The 23,463-nt window shown below is 41.2% G+C and overlaps 1 protein-coding gene across 31 annotated transcripts in view; it reads right to left on the bottom strand.

Annotated features, from left to right (window-relative positions):
* Positions 1–23,463, bottom strand: part of MACF1 (microtubule actin crosslinking factor 1) — a 337,337-nt gene that overhangs the window by 148,806 nt on the left and 165,068 nt on the right. For all 31 annotated transcript variants that reach the window (XM_045064242.1, XM_045064247.1, XM_045064244.1 and 28 more), the window contains 17 exons: positions 17,156–17,322; positions 16,264–16,376; positions 16,057–16,163; positions 15,523–15,642; positions 15,276–15,371; positions 14,396–14,523; positions 14,220–14,313; positions 13,865–14,019; positions 12,789–13,065; positions 11,460–11,588; positions 10,530–10,607; positions 9,785–9,946; positions 7,612–7,716; positions 6,623–6,718; positions 5,485–5,610; positions 2,841–2,993; positions 747–901 (listed from right to left, as the gene is read on the bottom strand). In XM_045064242.1, coding sequence (XP_044920177.1) covers positions 747–901; positions 2,841–2,993; positions 5,485–5,610; positions 6,623–6,718; positions 7,612–7,716; positions 9,785–9,946; positions 10,530–10,607; positions 11,460–11,588; positions 12,789–13,065; positions 13,865–14,019; positions 14,220–14,313; positions 14,396–14,523; positions 15,276–15,371; positions 15,523–15,642; positions 16,057–16,163; positions 16,264–16,376; positions 17,156–17,322 — 2,261 coding nt within the window. The remainder of the gene's footprint in view (positions 1–746; positions 902–2,840; positions 2,994–5,484; positions 5,611–6,622; positions 6,719–7,611; positions 7,717–9,784; positions 9,947–10,529; positions 10,608–11,459; positions 11,589–12,788; positions 13,066–13,864; positions 14,020–14,219; positions 14,314–14,395; positions 14,524–15,275; positions 15,372–15,522; positions 15,643–16,056; positions 16,164–16,263; positions 16,377–17,155; positions 17,323–23,463) is intronic.

Genomic DNA, 23,463 nt, shown 5'->3' with positions numbered 1-23,463 from the left:
TAAAAGTACACTGCTATGGTCTATATATTCACAAAACTGCTAAGGTGTTTGAAAATTAAGAGCAACTTAAAAAGTCATCTGGCATATTAAAAATAAAAAACAAAACTGCAGTATGAAGGACCAGGGAAAATTTTTTTCTAAAGCATCCCATGCCTAATTCAATCTCAAATTCTAGACTTAAAAACTCACAAATACACAGACATATTCAACACACACTAAATCACCCTGAATTTCTTGAAGTCAAGAAATGTGAGATATAAAGAATAGGATGGAAAACTGGAAGCCAGGGCTTCACTTAAATAAGAAACCTTAGTTTATCTTTTCCCTCTCCAAAAATCCCACTAAAATTCCAGTGATACCAAAATCAATGGTTGAAAATAACAAACTTGGGAAAATAGAACTCTGGGGGAGGTGGGTTTTATTATTAGCTTCGTGGTATACTTCAGCTTTTAAAAATATGTATGTGTATGTCATTAATAAAATACAGAGAAGAAAATTAACTATCAATATAAAAATCAGTCTTCTGAATTTAACTCAAGAATGATCACTGAATATATCTCAATTAAACATAAAGATTACTGAAAAGCTACAACATAGCTCCCAGTGCAAGATCTTGTATCCTAATAGGAGGCCTTTCCCAGAAGAAACTTAAAAACTTGGCTGCTCTGTTTAAGATCACAAATACAGATTCATCCCTCCATTAGCTCACTCAGACTAAGCAGCACAATGGGCAACTGAGCAGTTACCTGGTGGCCATCTCAATGGCATCCTTATTGGGTGAGGGGATGAGGAAACAGACGGATGGCACCATTGCCTCATTCCCTGTGGGGCTGATCACTTTCCACTTGGTCCGCTGAGAATTATCTTCCAATACGCACTCATCATTCTTGCAGATGGTGATCTGAGGAGATAAACTCACAAGTTATTGCTAACAGATAAACCAACAACCCATTATGATATGGTACTTGACTCCAAGGCTATGAATTCCTTAAGAAAAAAATCATTTTTGAAATCTGTCATCAATTAGTGAGGTTTCCTGATTTTGACAAAAAGATAACCTTATAAATACGTAACACAGGAAAGGTTGTGACATCAAATACATCAATGAAGCAAATGTTTGTTCAATGTTTATTACATGTCCAGTAACTTAGTATATGAATGTTATAAGGAGACTGTCTTAAGATCTCCAAAGGCTATCTCTCTGCATCTACAATCATTAGGATAAAATTTAAAGGGACATGAATAATTGCAACCTTGCTTTTGTGATATTTCCTCTTTCTCCCTTCTTGTCATTCCACTCAAATCCCCGAAAAGGTTTAAGCATTCTGAAATCATCAATTCCTTCTCTTGGGAAATAAATAACCAACATGATCATCCCTATTCTATAGACAGAAATACTGAGACACAGAAAAGTGCCAGAGAAGTTCATTCTTTTGCATTACAAATATTTACTGAGCCTAATATGTGCCTGGAATTTTGGTGGGCTACTGGACATAGAATGGTAAAGTGACAGACATGGTCTATATTCCACATATTCTGGTTGGATACAGAATTAGAATACTGTGTGAAAAATGCAATTTACCAGGGGAATGCATGAAAGGGACAATGACCCAGTCTTGCCTAGAGAGGTAAAGAAAGATTAGTTGGGACCTTGAAGCCACATTAAGGAATTTAAACTTTCTAAATGGAATTCAGGAATTGTTACAGAATGTAAGAAGGGGAATGACTTTTTTTTTGAAAGATCATGCCAGGGGGCACCTGGGTGGCTGACTCTTGATTTCAGCTCAGGTCATGCTTTTAGGGTCTTAGGAATGAGCTCTGCTTTGGGCTCTGTTCTCAGCAAGGAGTCTGCTTGAGGATTCTCTCTCTCTCTCCTTCTGCCCCTACCCTGCTCACATGCTTTCTCTCTTTCTCTAAAATAAATGATCGAGGGGCACCTGGTGGCTCAGTAGGTTAAAGCCTCTGCTTTCGGCTCAGGTCATGATCCCAGGATCCCAGTCCTGGGATCAGCCCCGCGTCGGGTTCTCTGCTTGGCGGGGAGCCTGCTTCCATCTCTCCTTCTCTGCCTGCCTCTCTGCCTACTTGTGATTTCTGTCTGTCAAATAAGTAAATAAAATCTTAAAAAATAAATAAATAAAACAAAATAAAATAAATGAGTGAATCTTAAAAAAGAAAAACCAAAATCGTGCTAGTGTAAAGATAAAGAACGCATTGAATTGGGGAGGCAATGCTATGATCCAAGCAAAAGAAACTGATGGTCTAACAGAAAAAACTACATCTAAGAGATATTTACTTACAAGTTGATATTGATTAGGTAGTCCTACTAGTTGTAGGGGATAAGAGGGGGAAAGCCAAAGGTATTGCTCAGGTGCTACGAAGTACCATTTCTGACACCACTTAGGATTTGGGGTTGGGGGGGATGATGACACCAATCTCTGAGGTAGGGAGTAGATCAAGCCTGTAGAGTTCCACCTTTTTTTTTTTTTTAAGTATATTTAAGTTCTGGGGCACCAGGATGGCTCAGTCGTTAAGTGTCTGCCTTTAGCTCAGGTCATGATCCCAGTGTTCTGGGTTTGAGCCCCACATGGGGCTCCCTGTTCAGTGGGAAGCCTGCTTCTCCCTCCCCCACTCCCCCTGCTTGTGTTCCCTCTCTTGCTATCTCTCTCTCTGTGTCATATAAATAAATAAAATCTGGGGGAAAAAAAAAAGATGTTTAAGTTCTAATTAAACAAAACAAAACACCTCTACCCCTGGACCTTTCCCTATCATAACCCTAACTGAAGGTTTTGCTTCTCCCTTGCTTCCCTCCGTAGCCAGAGGTAACCCTTCCCTTGCCTCACCTCTATCTGCCGGTAGTCACAGATGGCCTTCACGGAAATGGTACTCTTCAGCACGTGGTCAGGACTGCGTGGCTTTAGCTGGACAATGGTTTTGGATCTCCCAACGAGGCTGGCAACAGAACTCTTGGACTGTATAAGCTGTTCCTTTTCATCCTACAAAGTGAGAAGAAATACAAAAACACATTAATGTTGCCACTCAGGGTGCCAAGTCAACAAAGAAAACTGAGTGCTCCGCTCCCTCAGAGAATGTCATTTCTCAGTTAAGTAGGGATCCGTGGTGGAGCCATCTTAGAAATACAGAGATAAAGAAACAAAGAGAGGATATTTCTGTCTTCTACCAAGTGCTTTTGTACTCAAATTGTTCAGCTTTCTCCCTGTGCTCTTTTCAATGAATCATGAAGCCACATGCAAAAATAATAAAAACATAAAACAAAAAAGAACTGCCAGCTGCCAAATACAGATAAACACAGCTAACACAGGATTTCCCCAAACAAGGTTCAGAAAGCATGGAAGTTTAAGAACAATAATAACAACGTTGCCGTTGCTATTATTATTATTATAATCACTTTCTTACTGGTAGAAGCCAGTTCTTGCCTTGTGCTTAGGAGAAGCCAGAATTGTGCTCTTTAAGAAATTTTTAAATAATTATACCTCCCAAGCTCTACTACTGATATTTCACTCTCTTAAATTGAGTCAAACTTTCTAGAGAAAGATCTTAGCTCTTCCACCAACAAGTTATAAACCGATGCTGTTGGTGAAGACATCATGACAAATGATTTAGGATTTACCTTTTAGTGTCTTGCTGTGCCACAGTCACGTATATTTGACTGGTTTGAAAGAAGTACCATGCAAAATTGAAGCTCTCAAGTCTCTGCAAACCCCATTATCTTAAAAACTAATGAACTTCTTGCCCACAAAATTGGTAGTAATCTACTACCAATTGTGTTAGAGAATAAAAGATAACTTTCATGTATTACCAGGATGTGTCAAGCCCATTTTGAGGTATAAAAAGTCCTTAGAAGAGGGCTTTCTTAGGATGGAAGTAGATGTGATGAGAATAAAGAGTTAATAATGTTAAGAAATGCCATTAAAGAATTAAGAATATGCAAGTAAAGAAAAAGAAATGCTTAAATAAACTACCTGTGCCTGTCCCCGGGAGCATGATTGGAAGAAATACAACTTTAACTTATTAGTTAAGAAAGAGGAATGGAATATATCAGGGAGACAGCCACACTGTTCCATACTTGAGAGCTGGTCTACCCATTTCTGTTTCCTTGCAATAAAGATGTCAATTTCTGTCTAACCCACAGCCAAACATCTCAAGTTCCAGAGACCAAGTGCTCAGCGTGGTAAAAGTTCTGAAAAGAACCAGAAGCCATGACAGATGCTCCCGAACCTGACGGACAAGCTGAGGAAAAGCTGAGGAGCAGACCCAGGTGACTTCATGCCCAGATGACGCCGCCAACCCGATGCCCCTGACCTGGAGAGGAGGGAACAGAGCAGCGACCCTCGAGAAGAGAAGATATGACAACAATTGCAGAGGAGTTACCCTAAGACAGGAAGGTACTCTGTGGAAGGGAGGAGATAATAGCCAAGGATTATTATATTCCTCCTTCATACTTGAAGTACCTTCAAGAGAGACATTCTAGAGACAATATCTAAAACGTCAGGCTTTTATCCTTAATTCCAAGTTAATTAAATTAACAGATTATTTGCCCAGGTGAAACAGTGAATGTGAACCCATTCATGGGTTAATAATACCTGAAAGTGTAAAAATAATAAATAATCAACTAATGTTCACAAATATCCAAGTCTCACTCGTGAAAAAATGACGGTTTTGGGTTATTCTGGTTCTCTTACTTGTAATTTCCTACTGAAATGAGAGTTCCCGGTTTCTCAGATAGAAAAAAATAATTTCCCTATTACATACTCTTCTGTCTTAATTTGTAATGTATTTGGAGCCTTGTCTTGCCAACTCTGTATAATATGCATTCAATACATGTAAACAGTCCTGCTCTGATTTTAATACCAGCATTCCTGAAAGAATAATTCATTGGAGAAAATGAATATAAAATTGAGTTGGATTAAATACTGGATACAAAATTTTTTAAGTTAATATTGCCACATAAACTGGACAAATATTGCATTATATCTAAATAAGATTTTAATGTTATCCTTAGTTAAAATCAATATTCTAATATCTCACTTTACCAAAACAAAATTACCAAAGAGGAAAAATTTGGCTTAGGTCTAGTTCATTGGTTTGAATTCTCTTTGCATGAGAGAGTAAAAAACAATTTGGTGTCACCTAATCCCCTTTAATTCTATTTTTCATGCTATACACCACATCTTTGGTCCCAACTACTGAATTAAAATAGGAACAAGCAAAGAAAGTATGCTGAGCACAAGGACTAGGCCATTACTTTAATAGTATACCCAAAGGAATCTTATTAGCAACTTTCTTTTACAGAAAGAAAAGGAAAAAAAGAAAAAGAACAAAATTGAGGTTAAACTCTATTTGAATATGAGCCAGACAGTATAGCAATAACCCACTGCCCTGGAGCTTTCAAGGATATCAACAGCAGCAGCTGGGATGGTTTACTCTGTTTCTCAGAAGTAATCATCCCGCTGATACAACACCCACCATGGAGTCCTGGAGCAGGTCCTCGAGGCGAGATAAGCTGGTGTTGTGGTCACAGGAATATTTTCGTTTGATGGAGTCTTGGAGGTTCCTCAAGAATGACTCGAGGTCCCGGGCATCACTGAAGAACTGTGGCGAGAGGAGGGGTACCTCATGTGCAACTGATCACAACACAAGCATGTTAACTGGGAAAGAGAAAATTGGTGCAGAGCTGCCAGGAACTGATGACACTCCTGGATTAGTGATGCTGTATCACAAGGTCCACAGGAGGAGAAACTGAGGGCCTAAAATGCTACATCCAGGAAATATCAGTGATAACAACCACAAAGCCTATGGCACCCTATAGGAAAGTCAGTTGGCTTCCCCTCCTCGGAAACACTGCTGGTGACAACACTTGGCTGTGAGGTAGACGTCATGAAAAGCCTAGAGATTGAGCGATCAAATGTTCCAATCTACTGATAAGGTTATAAAATGATCAAGAAGATTATATCATTTAGGGCAAATCCAAAGAGAGGTAACAGCTTATTTCCTCCTGCTACCCCTCCACTGAAAACAAGGAGTATATTCTTGAAGTTGTGATGGACTGAAAAAAGAAATATGGTCCTGATATTTTACAGCTTTTCCCATCAAGAGGGAGGGTCTACTTCTCCCCTTGAAGCTGGGCATATAGGCACGTGACTTGCTTTGCCCTGACACATTAATAAATGTGACAGCAGAAGAAAGGGCTTGTGCCCTGGAGCTTGCTCTCTCTGGCTATTTGTGGAACATAGCTACTCCATGAAAAAAGCCTAGGAGAGCCTATTAGATACCAGAGACTTGTATCCCACCATTCCAAACCACTGTCTGACATGGAAGTCATGCCGTTTGGCACCTCACCTGCCTATCAGCCGCCTGCAGCCATCTATAAGTTAGGCAAGAATCATCTTTCCTCATCTCAGCAGAACCTAACCCAAATTACCAACCCACAGAACCAAGAGCCAGCTAAAGGACTGTTGTTCAGCAGCTGTGCTTTGGGGCGGAGGTTTACATAGTACCCATTAACTGATGCAGGTGTGTGTTTCACCCCACCTCTTCCATGCGTGGTCTTGTGTGCACATGCAGACACATAATGTGTACAGATACAAACACAAAGCCCACATACCTGAAAGTAAGCAGTATTCTCTTTCACATGCTGCTCAACACACAAGCACAGCTGCTTCATCCACTGCAACTGGGACTGGGTGGCGGCACTGTAAGCCTGTAGGAACCGAACACGCACACAAAAGGGCAGGGCTTAACAACGTCCACATGCAGTGCTCTCTTCCAAGCACAGCTCTGCCAGTGACAGGCCAACCAAAGATACATGGAGATACCTAAAGGCATCTGCTGAGCGCCCGCCTTCAGAAAGAGGCTTGCCTTTCATCTAACAGGTTTACACAGAAAAGGTCTTTCCCACACTCAAACTACAGCTGACCCTTGAACAATGGAGGGCCTGAAGGCGCCGAACCTCTGAGCAGTTGGAAATCCACACATGACTGTTGTCTCCCCAGAAACGTAACTACTAATAGCCTACTGTTGACCAGAAGCTTTATAGATAACAGTCAAAGAAGACCTACTTTGTGCATTATACGTATCACAAACTGTATATATACTATGTACTTGAAATAAAATAAGCTACAGCAAAGAAAATGTTACTAAAAAATCATAAGGAAGAGAAAATACATTTACAGTACTATATGGTATTTATTTTTTTAAAAATCCATATATAAGTGGAGCCAGACAGTTCAGACCCATGTTGTTCAAGGGTCAGTTGTAAATGATCAGCAAAACCCGAATATAAATAAATCCCTCCTAGTCCTCCACTGTCTCTCTTCTCTGGGCAAAGGCACCACACCAACAAGAGACAGGATCTGCCTGGATGCTTATCTGAAAAAATATGTTCAATAGGCATCTCTAGCTCTTCTAGTTTCTCATCGTATTCTCCCCTTATTTATAGTCTTTTAGGGGCTGGGATGACAAGAGAGAGGATCCAAGACAAATGATCACTGACACTTCCTCCAAGGTGCTGCAACAGAACAAAGTCTCAGATTTGAATGCTTCTTTAATGACAAGTTCTGAGCACTGACCCCTTCACGTTCTCAAGTCACATACCTCCACGGTTTGCTTGGCTGGGTGGTTCTCAAGTGACAGCAACTCTGCTGTATCTTGTAGAGACCGAAACACATCCTGTTTCTCCTCCAGTTGCATGGTCAATTCCTGAAAATTGAATTCAGTTACATGTAGTAAGTGCTATCAAAGGGGGAGGAGAATAAGGAAAAGGCTGTATTCCTGGCCAACTTTATTTATTTATAGAGTTTGTTTGTTTATTTATTTATTTATTTATATTTTTCTAAGATTTTGTTTATTTATTTGACAGAGAGAGATCACAAGGAAGCAGAGAGGTACGCAGAGAGGTGTGTGGTGGGGGGGGGGGGAAGCAGGCTCCTCGCTGAGCAGAGAGCCTGATGAGGGGCTCGATCCCAGGACGCTGAGATCATGACCTGAGCAGAAGGCAGAGGCTTAATCCACTGAGCCACCCAGGTGCCCCAAGTTTATTTATTTATTTGGTAGAGAGAGACAGCGAGAGGGGAGCACAGGCAGGGGGAGTGAGCAAGAGAGAAGCAAGCTTCCCACCAAGGAGGGGACCCGATGCAGGGCTTGCTGGGCTCAGTCATGACCTGAGATCATGACCTGAGCCAAAGGCAGACATTTAATGACTGAGTCACCCAGGCACCCCTCCTGCCCTGCTTTAAAGGAGCATTCAACACAGGGTTAGTGCCAAGATGAGAAGAATAAACAGCATATGCCAGAGCGTTTCAGAGAAGAGCAAAAATGTTAGGATTACTGGAGAATGATTCACAAACGATATGTGACCTGGGCCAGACCTGAGGAAGCAGGGGAACACAGGATGAGCACTGGACACAGAGGAAGGAGATAACTTGACAGGTGGATCTGATTCATGTCCCCACTGGCCTAACATAGTACCTGACACACCCTTAGATCCCAATCACTGACTGGCAGGCTTTGCTCAGACTATTCCACTAGCCTGCAGTGCCCTCCACTGCCTTTAAATTCTTTTAACAGTACAGGACACAACTTAGATGCTAGCTCTTCTGTGAAGCTAGGTATGGATCCCTGCTGTCAGATCTGGTCCCTTCTTTCTAAGCACTTTCTTTTTATCTTCATCATAGCCTCATTTCTATTCTCAGATAGACTGTTTTCTATATTATAGCATCTATTCTTTCTCCTTTACTACAGAAGGATCAGATACCATTCTCCAATCAGGAGACATTTATATTTTTTAAACTATAATTGAATTTAAAAGTATCTAAATTAAGTGTTAGTATAAAAGCTTCCCATTTGCATAGAGTTTACAAAATCCTTAAAAACCTCTGAGATGTGGAAATACACTTAACAAAAATGACCCTACTTGTATTCACTGAAAAAGAGTAAAAAGTATTATACCATTCCCCAATGCTGAATTTCCCTTCCCATTTTACAGATGAAGATTTTTGATGAAAAAATTATTAAATGAACTTAAGAAAACTCAGAATTTGTGAGAAGCCAAGAGTATACCTCAATTAAACAATATCTAAGCCCTATACTAAGTGCTTTGCCTATAGTAGCTAGTCAATCTTTTATACAACCCTTTGAAGTGGTACTATTGTCCCATTTTATAGAGGTCCAGAGAGATTAAATAACTTGCTTAGGGTCAGAGAGCCAGTAAGTGGAGAAGAATTTGAACCCAGGTCTCTTTCACTCCAAAGCCTACCATCTTAAACACAAAGCTATTCTGAAAAGACTCAACTTGCAGACTGATACTCTATTTGTCCAAGACATTGCATTTCTTTCTTTTTTTTTTTTTAATTTATTTGAGAGAGACAGTGAGTGAGAGAGAGAGAGAGAAAGAGAGAGAGAGAGAAAAGGAGCAGGGGGAGGGGCAGCAGGAAAGGGAGAAGCAGATACCCCACTGAACAGGGAGCCTCATGTGGGGCTCAATCTCAGGACTCCAGGATCATGACCTGAGCCAAAGGCAGGCACTTAGCCGACAGCCACCCAGGCATCCCAACACACTGCCTTTCTAAATGCATTCTAAGGTAAATACATTCTAGAGCTCAGGTTCCCCTCTCTCCACGTACACTTCTCACATGCACAGGTGCATTTAAGCCAGGAAGTCCTTATTTCTACCTAGCGAAATGCAAATCCAGAAATCCAAGCTCTCAACAGACTCTCTGATTTCTTCTGCTAATACATAAATATGACAGGTCTGTTGTGCTAGACTCACAGAGAAGTAATTTCTCTTGGCTGAGATGTTGGGATTGTTGTCACTCCAATCATAAGCGAGCTCCTCCTCCTCCTTCTCATTCAACCAGATCAATTCAGCGGTAGCTCTGGAGACAAATTTATGCAGGCTCTGAAGGTGCCTCATCCGGAAGCTAGAAGTTTCCTAGACAAAGCAAGGATTATAAGGTTAGATTGCCAGCCTTTCCTCTGTAGAAGATAGCACATGTGACATCAAAGCAAAGAATAATCCAGGAAATAAATTGAGCCTTGATTTTTCATCTCTGGGTGCTTCTCCATGAACTCAAATTTAATATAAGTTTGATACAGGACTCCCAGAGCCCTGGTCAATCCCAGCAAGAAATCAGAATTCACCAGGCTTTTCTGGGGCACTCTGAATAAAGAATAATCCTAGGCCTGTCCTACTCTGGACAATCTCAAAAGACAAGAATGAAGAAGAGATTGAACTTTTAGTTTTGGTGTCTCAAAGCACGTAAGTCACTGCTTTGGTGAAACACGGAAACTCGGACAGGATTTACTTAATTAAAACTTTCTGGGGCAGTGGTTTCTGATCCACTAAGAAAATTGAGAAATTTTATAATACATATGAATAATTGCAAAGTAAGTGATATAACCTAATAAACAGACAACCAAAACAGGGCTGAACCATAAACTTTCTGAATTAGCAAAGACAGTTGTTTGGAAAGAACTGGATTGTCCATAAAAAGAATAAAAGAGCCAAAACTCACCTTCAGTTTACAATATTGTGTCTCCAACTTTCCGAGAGTTTCAACATAACTGGTATGGAAATTTTGGGACATTTTTCCCTGACAAGAAAGGCATGAAATAAAGATACGTTAGAGAAAAAGTAATTATACTATATGTACAGTGTGGTTTCAATTATGTAGGCACACAGATAGGGACTGTTTAGCTGAGATAACAACTTTGGGTCAGGTTTTAAAGCCTGGGGCAGCACTGGGTGAGGGACAGTCCGGGGGGGTAAATATAGCTGACAGATCTTGTGTTTCCAGCAACTCTGGGAGGTTTCTAGAAAAACCTACGTCTGCTGATTCCCAATTGCTTTTTTGAAGGGAAAAGTTGAAATTACAAAAGAGAAGACAGAATGAGGGAGGGAAAGACTTATTGAATAGTTTCTCCATACCACATCTCCCTGCAGGCAGGAGGTGAAGTGGAAGGAACATGAAGTTTGGGAGTAGAGCGCCTGTGTTTGGCAACTGCACTCACTACATACTGATTTTGACCTCAGTTTTCAGTATCACAATTCTTTTTAGTAAAAAGGGTTAATAAAAATACCTTGCTCTTAAGGGTATTTCAAAGGGCAGAAGAGATACTTCATGCGGAAAGGGAATTTGTTGTAAACTGCTGCTCATGGTTACCATTCTTTTCCAGAGCCCCCTCATCTTATGTCTGGTTTGTTTTTGTTTTTGTTTTTGTTTTTAAAGTAGGCTCTATGCCCAGCGTGGAGCCCAACATGGAACTTGAACTCACAACCCCAAGATTAAGACCTGAGCTGAGATCAAGAATCAGATGCTGAACTGACTGAGCCACCCAGGTGCCCCCAGAGTCCCTTTCTCGGAAATAGCTGTCTGGTACACACTACTCCATTACCCGCCCTGCCTCACTGCACCCTGCCATAATGTATTCTGAATGCCACACACCTCATACAACCTGGCCTCTTTGACACTTGAGCCCAGTTCTTCCACACTGGTGTGGATATGCTGCTGTGTTTCCAGCTGCAACTCCACACTAGGCAGGTCATTGCCCCACTCTGCTCGCTCCAATTTCATCTGGAAAGGAAAAAAAAAAAAACAAAACATATATAATTGACTAAATAGACAAACAGAAAATTTTCAGGACTGCTGTTGGGCAAGGGGGTTGAGGGTGGAAGACTAGGGAAGAGGACACCTAGGCCATCTCCATCATGGTCTCTTACAGAAAACATGCCAACGTTACCCCCACTGAGCTGGAGACTAGACCCCACCAACTACTGCAGCAAGGGCAGCCTTCTGCTGCTGCATTACAGGATACATGCCTGAGTTTATCAGGCAGAAAGGTGTTTCCATGGCTGAAGATTAACTTTATAAACTTTAGGCCTTTTCCTTAATAGACACTCTTCATTTCACAATCAGAATGGATGTAAGAAAGAAACAGCTAAAAATGTTTAACTTCATTCATGGCATCAAATACTGACCAATGGTAGGTAATTTTCAAATAGCTTGTCTTTGGATGTTTTTATTTATTGGTACCTGGGGAATCCACCACCAGGGCATGGGAAGAATTTAAAAGAAAACAAAAGGATGGGGTGCATGGGTGGCTCAGTCAGTTAAGTGTCTACCTTCAACTCAGGCCATGACCTGAGGTCCTGGGACCGAGCCCGTGTCGGGCTCCCTGCTCAAGGATAAGTCTGCTTCTCCCTCTTCCTCCCCCTGTTCATGCACTCACTCTCTCTCTCTCTCTCTCTCTTTCCAATAAATAAATAAATAAATAGAATCTTAAAAATAAAGAAAACAAAAGGATTAGAAGGATAAAAAGGACAATATCGAATTTGAACCACGATCCTAGAATATGTGTGAACAGTGCCCCTAAGAACTATGAAACACAGGGAGCTGGGCTTCAACTCATGAGGTAAAACCAGCAACAAAGAGTGAAGAATCAGCTCCCCTGCCAATGAGGAAAGGTCCGAAAAGGTGACTGAGAATATGTAGGCTGCAATTTCTTCCATCAACCCCACTTTCAGCAGTTAGCTGAAGGGAACAGACTCCCAAAGGACTTCAAATCAGAAAAGCCTATGATATTTGGTGTAGGATTTTTGAGGATTTGAGATGATCTCACGCACTTAACATTTGAGAAAGGGGCTTGAGTCCCTGGCAGCATTAATAATTAAGAGAGTTTACACCAGGGGCATAGAGCAACCTGACCCCTTTAGACAAGCTGCTGGATCCAGTAAACCTCAATGTACTGCATAAATATTTGGAACATACACCCACCTGCATTTCTTCTACCCAAGACAGTAGTTCATACACAAATCGAAGATTGCCTTCATCCTCAGAGGAGGAGATAGACACAAGTTCAGCCCGAGTCATGGGCTTCCGGAACCAGGAGGTAGAGGAAGAATGGGTTCCCTTGGTCAAGGGCTCTGCTTTCAGATGAGTAGTGGTTAAAGCAGAGGGCGGAGCCAATTCAAGTGACGTGAAATGGCCCTTTCGATACAAGTTTGTGCACTCTAGACGCAAGGTGACCAGCTCGTCCTGCAGGCGCATAACCCTGAAATGCAAGAAAAGAAAACAGGAAGGGGCTTAAATCTGTAACTCACTTTTTTTTTTTTTTAAGTAGGAAGCCCAACGTGCAGCTTGAACTCACAGCCCTGAGATCAGAGTCACATGCTCCACTGACCGAGCCAGTCAGGAGCTCCTGTAATGTAATTTTTAAGATAAAATATTCCTTATCCATTTGACAAGGATGAGATAAAAATGAAAATGAGATCATATTAGGAAAATTGTTCTGAAAAAGAAGTGTTACATGAATGCAAGGTGATATTAACATCTTTATCATTCAGAGCTGTTGAGGCAAATGCCAAATTACAGTGTTAACTGGAAAGAGGCAAACCAGTATCTGCTTATTTAACTTTTAGATAGTATAACGGACTGAACAATGGCTTATGGGTCAAAATATGTGAGTCTTAGTCTTGGCTCTGTACAAACTACGTGACTTAGATGATCCTTATCCTCTCTATGGGGCTTGGTTTTCTTTTCTACAAAATGATGCATTCAATCACCAGCAGTTCTAACCTAGATGTGGTACTGTATCCTAGCAGGTCACCCTGAAATACGTGTGGGTGTTATAAGATCCCACAATGATGAGGGAATCCTATAGGTACTTAGTGGAAAGGGCCTGCAGTAAGGGGAAATTGTCCTCCACCACGAGAATTTTCCTGTCCCAAATACCTATAATATCCCCATTGAGCCACTAACCTCTAACCCAAGTTATAAGATTCCGAGGCTGACTCTTGATCTGTGACCCTTAGCAGTAAGCATGCCCTCTGTCTGCGTCTCATGTTCCTCACCTAAAAGCCAGCTCTTCTAGCTGGTAGTAATTCTCATCCCGTAGGATCTGGAGGTCCACCTGCAGCTGCCTGATGAGACCTTCACATTCCTGAATGTACATGATGACATCTGATTCGCACTGTACTGGCTGTCCTGATTCCAGGTGAGCAGCATCCTAAGAGAGAAAGGGAGTAATGGGCGTGGGAGAATACCAGTGTCCCCAGACACACGGATGGAGGGAGCCAAAGGGTCACTGCATATCAAAGAGTGAGGAAGTGACACGGCTGGACTTGTCAGTTGTTAATCTGGACCATTAGAGCACTGGGTGAGAAGGGGAGAACATGGGACATGAGGAGAGAGACAGCACACACTCACAGCCTGCAGTGTATTCTTAGCTAGTGTCAGCTTCTCTTCACAGTTCAAAGCACCATTCTGGATTTTGTTCGCAATCTGTAGCAGCAATTCCAGCCTATATAAGATAAAAACCATAGTCACATGCCAGGCTCCAAGTGGATAGGTAACATCAGGTCGCCTTCAGACTCTGGGCCCACCTCTCCACAGCTGGGCGAAGCGATTTCTCTCGCTCCAGCATCTCAATGATGAGCTTTCCCCACTCTTCCTCCACATCATTCGGGTGATAACCTTGAGGCAGTTTAATTCGGCCAAATTCTATCCACACCTAAAAAATCCCAGAGACAACAGTTTATTCCAAAAACACAGCCATGCCCTCAGGCCCAGTTTTATGTATTCTTGCTACCTCACTCATGCTTCTCCACCCTGCTGCCCACTATTTCTCCCAATAAGAGGAAACAGCGGAATACTTAGCTGTTTCTCAACCTGAGATGAGAGCTGAGAAACCACCTCCAAAATACAGAGACTACTGCCTGTTCTAAATCTTTCCATTCCTTCTACATTTTCCATGAATCCTCCTGTCCTCTCAATAACTCCCCCTTCCAGAAACACCCAATGCCCTAATCTATGGAATCAAAATGCGAAAGGAAGTCTTTTTCTCTTCCATCTCAGCAAAACAATTCGCTTCCTTCTGAAAAACAGAAAACTCATTCACAAAACGTGGCATTTCTGAATAAATGTATGCCATTTTTCAAAACCCTCTTCAAGAAATACAGGTGGGGTATGGACATTGGGGAGGGTATGTGCTTTGGTGAGTGCTGTGAAGTGTGTAAACCTGGCGATTCACAGACCTGTACCTCTGGGGATAAAAATATATGTTTATTAAAAAAAAAATACAGATGGCTGATACTGCCCCTTTACCACAAACTTTCAAGACCGGCCTAAAAGTGAGGCTTTTTGTCACCCTGAGAACATTGCTATTAATGCAGGTTGGGAAGAGGATGCAGGCCATCTAACAAAGAAGTAACAATAGGGCAAACCAACACACCCCAAGAATCCACAAAGGATAAGCTTCCTTACCTCTAATAATTTATATAACTCCTCAATTCTTCCTTTTTCTCTCTCCTTGGCCAGAATTTCTGTTTCTTTGAAGTGTATATATTGGTTATAAAGTGCCTACAAAATTAATCTTTGGTAAATGAATGGACAGGTATAAGAAACCTGACCCACCTTTTATCCCACCTCACCCAGGAGCCAGTAGCAACATGCTCTGAGACTTAATCCCAGGAATGAATTTATAAAAAACAACTTAAGTCCATGACTTTACCTTTAGTTCTACAGGGTTCTGGGGGAAAGATTTATCTGACATCAGTATTGTATGCTGTTTGATCCAGGGAATGAGGGAGTCCACTCGGCTTTGGTATTCTTGCCACCTGGAGTCTACTTCCTATTGCCAAAAGGTAGATATCACACACCTTCTGATTAGCGGTACACAAAACAATCACAGGAGACAGTAGCTTAGGCCACCCCAAACCACATAAAATCCCCTTCCTCTAACTGCCTCCATGGCTACTCAGCCTAATGCTTCAAGTCCCAGTTTCAGAGCTCCTCAAGGGCTCTCAAGAGGGGATTCAATTTCCTGACACTAGAATAGTCTATGCGGGATGCTACAAAATTAGCAGCATCTGGATTCGTTCCCAGAGACCAAAGACAAAGACCACGTGTGAAGAGGATGTGGATTCACTTTGCTCTGTATAAACGCACTATGCATACATTGAGTGCTGGAGAAATAAGGTCTAATCAGTACGTCCCACCCAAACACATAGAAGTCAGAAGGTATTTTGGGAAAGTGTTCTTGTACCGTAGCACTGATCCCTTCTCCACCCTCAGGGACTTTAGGGAAGGCATCATAAATTGAAGACACGTAAGTGATCACAGACTTTTCATCTGGAGATGGCACATCCACATCTGAGAGAGAAAGAATAAGAAATTGCTCAATCAGTACCGATGCAACTGCCAGGAGGACAATTAATATAAGGCAAACATACTCAACTCTGGCCAGGCTCACCTTCGGCATCCAGCAAGCGGGTAACCCCCAGTCTTTCTGCCACTTCGAAAGCCTGCTCCAAGTTCTCGCGGTTACTTTGGATTTGTACCCTCTCCATATCCACCAGATCAGGTCTGTAAAAGTTCACCAAGGCACATGAAAGGCCACCATCTATCTATACACCACATATGAGTTCACACTAAGTAAACCTCTTAGAAGTACCCGGCTGGAATATGCTGATTGCATTAGAGAGAAAGCAAGAGGTTTAGAAAGGTGCTCATTGCATTTTCAAGTACATGCCAGGAACCCAGCGCTCGCTCATTCTAAATACACACAGCAGGTAGGCTGGATTTCAGGGGAAAGGAATCATAAACTAGTAGAGTAAAAACTGGCATGTGTTTCTGACCACTATGAATGCAGTAATTTTGATTTTTTTCAGTAAAATTCCTATCTTCCTGACTCACCCCAGCCACCTGTTGTTCCTCATCCACTCTAAGCAAGCCCCTACTTCAAGGCCTCTGCACTTGCTACTTCCTCCCAGTGCATCACTCTGACCCTGGAAGGCCTGCATGGCTCACTCCTTTACAGCTCTGCTCCAGCACCCTCATCAGAGAGGCATCTCCAGTGACCCTGTCCGAAACAACACACCCCATCTCTCTCTGCCTAGCCATGTGCTTACCATCATATAACACCAGGTATTTGTCACCTAATAACAAATAAGCTCCATGAAAGCAAGAGCTGTTGTTATTTGTACCCAGTGCCTAGAATAGTAGGAGTTCAACACATATTCCTTTTTTAAATAAGTAAAACGAACCAGAGTCTTGAGTTTCGGTTGAGAGGAAAAGCAGCATTATAACTTATTGCAAAAAGATGGGCAGCTCGTCCAGGCACAGGGGAATTCTACTGCATTTACCTGTACCGGTGAATAAGTGCATTGAACATCTTCCCATCACTCCAGCAGGAGGAAAAATTGGTACATTTAATTCCTGTGTAACCAGCTGTCACCTTCTGGGTCCACAAGAGCAGCTTCTCCTTGGCTGACATGTCCCCTGACTCTCCACTAATGTAAATGTCAGAGATCTGCCAAAAGATGGGACACAGAGTACTTCAGTATAAATAAGATGAAGCCTTCTAGCCTTCTCTTCTTCATGCGTATGGCTCTTAGAAGGAGGAGATCCAAGGCAGGCAGAACTTCAGACAACAACTCCAACATAGATCCATTCTCTTTCATAGTCAAAGCGATGCAAATTAAGACTACAGAGGTCATTTTTCACCTACCAACCGGGGTTAAGTTTTTTCTAATGATACTGTCAGTACTGGAGAGAATACCTAACATGGGTTCTCACACACCACACTATTGAGAATGCACGTGACCTAACTCCTCCAGATGTCAGGTTTTTTTTTTTTTTAAAGAATTTATTTATTTATTTGACAGACAGAGATCACAAGTAGGCAGAGAGGCAGATAGAGAGAGAGGAAGATACAGGCTCCCTGTTGAGCAGAGAGCCCGATGCGGGTCTCAATCCCAGGACCCTGGGATCATGACCTGAGCGGAAGGCAGAGGCTTTAACCCACTGAGCCACCCAGGTGCCCCCAGATGTCAGTTTTGAATCAAGTCTTAAAACACACATACACTTGGGCGCCTGGGTGGCTCAGTGGGTTGGGCCCTGCCTTCGGCTCGGGTCATGATCTCAGAGTTCTGGGATCAAGTCCCGCATCGGGCTCTCTGCTCAGCAGGGAGCCTGCTTCCTCCTCTCTCTCTCTCTCTCTCCTCTCTCTTTCTCTCTCTCTGTGCCTACTTGTCATCTCTCTCTGTTAAATAAATAAAATCTTAAAACACACACACACACACACACACATACACTTGACAGGAAACCATCAGAGATACATGCAAAAAAGGTTTATACAAGAATGCTTGTCAAAATATGATAAACATTACAGCAAAAATTACAGAGCTTCAACTCCAATGAGGGATTAACTGATTACAAAGTAAGGGTATATATACATAGTAGAATTCTCTATCAGACTTAAAACGGTATGCTTGACACTGGAAAATTATCACCATATTTTATGAAAAGAAAAAGAACACAAACAAGTAATATATAATAATAGTGGTTTTGTGTAAAAGATATATTGAATACCTAAGTATACAGTCATATGTACAGATATTTATATGAATACACAAGATATGTGATAAATGCATATGTGTACATGAGAGTAAATAAGGCAAAATATAGGAGAGAAAGACACCAAATTAGTCATCACAGGTATCTCTAAGTGGTAGCATTAGAGGTGATATTTCTATTTTCCAAATTTTTTATGTCATATGCATTTTTATAAGAAAATGAACAGTTATTTTATGAAACCCCTCATATCTAGCACAGGAACTACTTTAGAGAGAGGATGGTGTAGGAGAGAAGTGCATGCCTTTGGTTCCACACAGACCTGGACTTGAATCTCAACTTCACCAACTGTAAGCTGGGCCTCAGTCATAACGTCTGTAAATTGGGAATACTACCTACTACCTTTTCTCAGGATTGCTATAATAACCAACAAGATTATAAGTAAATCACCTAGTCCAAACACAGGCCTACGCACAACAGAGTTCCATTCACTCTTCCTCATATGGAAGATGGTCTTCCTTTAATTCTTACTTCTATATAACTTTAAATGTTATCTTCAATTACTGGGTTTTATTTCATACATTTGATCTTATCTCCCTTCGACTACAGGTTTCCTGAGGAGCCAGTCCCACATCTTAATAATCAGAATGATCTAAAATTCAAGAGTAGCCCCTACGAGGGAAAGCTTGTCAAAGTGGCATGTTCAAGAAGTCGGAATTTTGTGGAAGAAATAACTTCCAACTCTGAGACTCAGTGACCACAGGGCTTCCATGCATCACCTACTACCTAGTGCTGTGCTGGTCACCTGCTGGATACTTAACATGTTTAATTAATACTCACTTAGTCTAAAAAGAAAACAATAGACAAATATAAAAAACTAAAATAAACAAACATATTCTGGGGTAAGACCCACCTAGAATCCTGAGATGCACTATTTTTTTGACAGCAAACTTACCTGTCAGTAAATTCAAAACAGTGTGTAGTATAACCAAACAAGTCTGAGCTAATATCAACAATGGTTGTCTCTCCTGGAGTGGGACTATGGGTAAATTTCTTTTTACTTTTCCTTTCTTCAGACTTTAAAATATGAACACATTTTACTCTTATAATGAAAGCTACAAAATAACCTTTATCAATAAGAAAAAGAATAAGCCACTGAGTCAGAGAGACATGCATTTGAGAGGAGGTATTTACCAGGAATGTAAACTCGGGCAAATAAATTATCTACGCTCCTTGCACCCCTTCTTCCCCATATTTAAAACAGAATAATAACTTTCTTGTAGGGTCATTATAAGGAGAAAATAAAGTGATGTAGGTAATGTGCCTAGGGAATGAGCATTTCCTTTCTGTCATATTAAAACAGCATGCTGGGGTGCCTGGATGGCTCAGTTGGTTAAGCGTCTGCCTTCGGCTCAGGTCATGATTCCAGGGTCCTGGGATCAAGCCCCACATCAGGCTACCTGTTCAGCGGGGAGCCTGCTTCTCCCTCTCCCCTTCCACCTGCTTCTGCTCCCCCTCTGCCCCATCAAATAAATAAAATGTTTAAAAAAAAAAAACTGTATGCCCAGCACAATTCTGGGGCTGGGTGTTTTGGGCAGGGAAGGCACAGGCATGTCAGTAGAATACCTGTCTCTCAGCTATCTCCATCAGGTGTAGCACTGTGAAAGGAGTAGCTCCCTGGTGGTTAGTACAAGGGCCAATCAACAATAAGGCACTTCCAAGTCTCTGAATAGAATTTACAAACTCAACTCCTGGCAGATAAGACTAAGTATCTGGTGAATGTATTCTAAATTCAGAAAAACACAGGGTCAGGAACTTTAACACTCCACTAAGTACACAAGAAAGCTGAAGACTACTAAACAGTACTAAGGTGTCTGAAGAAAGACTATAGGAACTCATACAAGAGTATGAGTAGCCTGCATAGAGTCTAGAAAAGGGGAATCAATACGTGTTGCCTCGAGGACTGTGATGGCAAAATGGTGGCATAACCAGTAAATTCCAGGATTCTCGTCCCCTTGACAGGTGCAATTCTACAGGAGAAATCGGGTTGCCAAACTTTAATGATGCCAGTTAGTAATATCACCCTACAAATCTATCCTCTCCACCCACCATCTCATTGCTTTGACTCCATGTTCACCTGACAATCTTCAGATTAGTCATGATACAGATTTCCTAAAGCAACAAAATGCACTGAGTGGTCAGTTCGAATACTGTAGCACTTGGAGGTTCTAACTCATATGTAAATTAATTAATTTATATCAGTTAATCTCTAGCAAGTATGACCACTGTGAATTAATCCCTTAAAATTTAGTCAACTCCAAGTATGCTGGGGGAAAAAAAATGTACAGAGTTGCAAAGCGGAGGGCCCAACCATGCACCACAGTATCCAAGTCATCATCCTGTGACTCCGGGTAAAAACCAGTCCCTCCCCAGGACCAATTCTATTCCAGTTCTCCTTAACAACATTTCAAGATGCTCATGTTAGTGGCTCGATACCACCCACCACTGACAGATCCCACTGCTTCCACGTTAGCTGCCTCACACACATATGAAGACAAAAACACTGTCAGGAACAGGATATGCTGAAGTGAAAAGGGATAGAATCCGAATAAACAAGAGGAAATCTGAGTATTTGGATTCTTTATTTTTAAAAAATTCCACTTAATTAGCTGGCATTGTATGTCCAATACAACTACAGTCAGTCTCTGGTGTATCCTATCTGCCAATCACAGTTATCTTGTATATCACACCGAAAATAGTTCAATGAACAGCTTTCCTTCAGATTTTCCACACAGCTATAATGAGCCAGGGAAATGGCTGGATCCCTCAGGGAAAGGAAAAATGCCCTGTTTGGATTAGGGCCCTTCCTAGCCTGTGAACTGGATGAGAAAAATGGGATTATCATCACAACCATCTCAGTAATTAAACTGGGTTTTTGCTCACCTCTTCATGGAACACTCACATGTGATGAGCACAGTGCTGTCCTTGGGCCTGTGGAGAAGCTTTTACCTTAATCTCCCAAATGCAGAAACCCAGCTTCCATGTCAAGGAGCTTTCTCCCTCATCTGGATTTACTTTTCTTTTCTTTCCTTTTCATTTCATTTCGTTTTAAAGATTTATTTATTTATTTTAGAGAGAAAGAGTGAGCGAGCATGAGCAAACAAGAAGAGGGACAGAGAAATTCTTCAGCAGACTCCGCACCAAGTGTGGAACCCAGCATAGGGCTCAATTTCATAACCCTGAGATCATGACCTGAGATGAAACCAAGAGTCACAAACCCAACTGACTGCATCATCCAGGTGTCCTATCTCTTCTGGATTTTTAAAAAGAAGCCATCTGGAGAGGAGGACAGCTTCAACACCATCCCAGAGACTATGCAGGTCCACCTGAATTCTCTTTCAAACCACACTTTCCAAGTCTTGATTAATTCCTTCTCTGAAGTACATCTAAAAATTTAATGTGTTCCTAATAATTCAATAAGTATTTATTGAACAACATCTAGTCTGTGCTTAATATTCCAGACACCATGGAGAAGAACAACAACAAAAAAATCAAACACCATTTAGTCATTCTGTTATTTCTTTGACAACCACTCTATTCTAGGAGCTGTGGTTAAGTTCTTGGTATCTCAAGATAAAAAAGTCAAACACTGGGGCGCCTGGCTGGCTCAGTTGGTAGGGCATGGAACTCTCAATCTCAGGGTTGTGAGCAAGTTCGAGCCCCACACTGGCAGTAGAGATTACTTAAAAATAAAATCTTAAAAAAAAAAAAAAAAAAAAAAAGTCAAACACTAATTATTCATTCTGCTGTTTCTTGACAATCACTATATTCTAGGAGCTGTGTTTAAGTTCTTGGTATCTCAAGACAAAAGCACAACCTCAGGCCTCAAGTCCAAGCAGTTTAACAATATGACACACAGAGGGACCAATGCTGTGACAGAGGTAAACAAGTAACCCAAACTAGCATGCCAACGTGAGATGACATTTATGTTGAGATGGCATTTATGCTGAGTTTCAAGATATAAGTAGAAGTTAGTCAAGTGAAAAGAGGTAAATAAAAAACCAGACATGCTTGCCTTAAAAAAACTAGGTGATTTTTGCCCTATCTGGCTAAAATAAGACTATCCCAAATATAAGGCCCTCCTCAATTTTTCCAAATGATAACAGATGGACGGAAGAGAGGAATGGAAAAGGGAAGCTTTGTGGTCCTCTTGAATATATAAACTTTTAGAAATGTATTTACATAGATAAACGCTTATATATAAATTAAGCAGTATATCTAATGCATTAGTTTAGAATTAATGCCACTTGCTTTGATGAGCACCAGGCATTATATGGAAGTCAACATCACTGTGGAAGTAAACATCACTACAGAAGTCAACATCACTACGGAAGTCATCACTTCCAATGACTTCCAATCACCACACCCAAAACTAATTATTACACTGCATGATAACTGGAATTTAAATAACAACTGTTTAAAAAATTTGAATTAACGCATTTTATGCTTTTACATTTCATAAAACCACGTTATTCAAACTCTTTGAATGCATCTTTGGCACCAATGCCTTTTTCATCAGTAAAGCTACTTTGAAAGAAAAGTAAAGCTTTTTGAGTGAATATTCTAGAAAACATCATCTATACTTCTAATTAAGATTTCTTTTTTTTTTTTAAGATTTTATTTATTTGTTTGACAGAGATCACAAGTAGGCTGAGAGGCAGGCTGAGAGAGAGAGAGAGGCAGAAGCAGGCTCTCCACTGAGCAGAGAGCCCGATGCGGGGCTCGATCCCAGGACCCTGAGATCATGACTTGAGCTGAAGGCAGAGGCTTTAACCCACTGAGCCACTCAGGCGCCCCCTAATTAAGATTTCTGAGACACAATAGCACTTTTCTGGATCCATGTTGTCACAGGAAATTTTATCCCCCCGCCACTGGAATCCAGTTGCATAACATTTAGCTAGACTTTTTTCCCCCATTCATTCATTCTATTGGTATTTATTTATGGTTCCCATAAGGTGAACACTTGCTGTGTGTTTCTTAAGAGATGTAAATGATTTTTTTAGGTTTTTAATGTGATTAAGACTTATACACAATACAT

The sequence above is a fragment of the Mustela putorius genome, unplaced genomic scaffold, assembly GCF_011764305.1.
Source record: "Mustela putorius furo isolate JIRA1106 unplaced genomic scaffold, ASM1176430v1.1 tig00003853_pilon_pilon_pilon, whole genome shotgun sequence".
In the NCBI taxonomy this organism is placed as follows: domain Eukaryota; kingdom Metazoa; phylum Chordata; class Mammalia; order Carnivora; family Mustelidae; genus Mustela; species Mustela putorius.
Note: the sequence above shows the minus strand (reverse complement) of the source record. Positions and strands in the feature narration are given on the sequence as shown.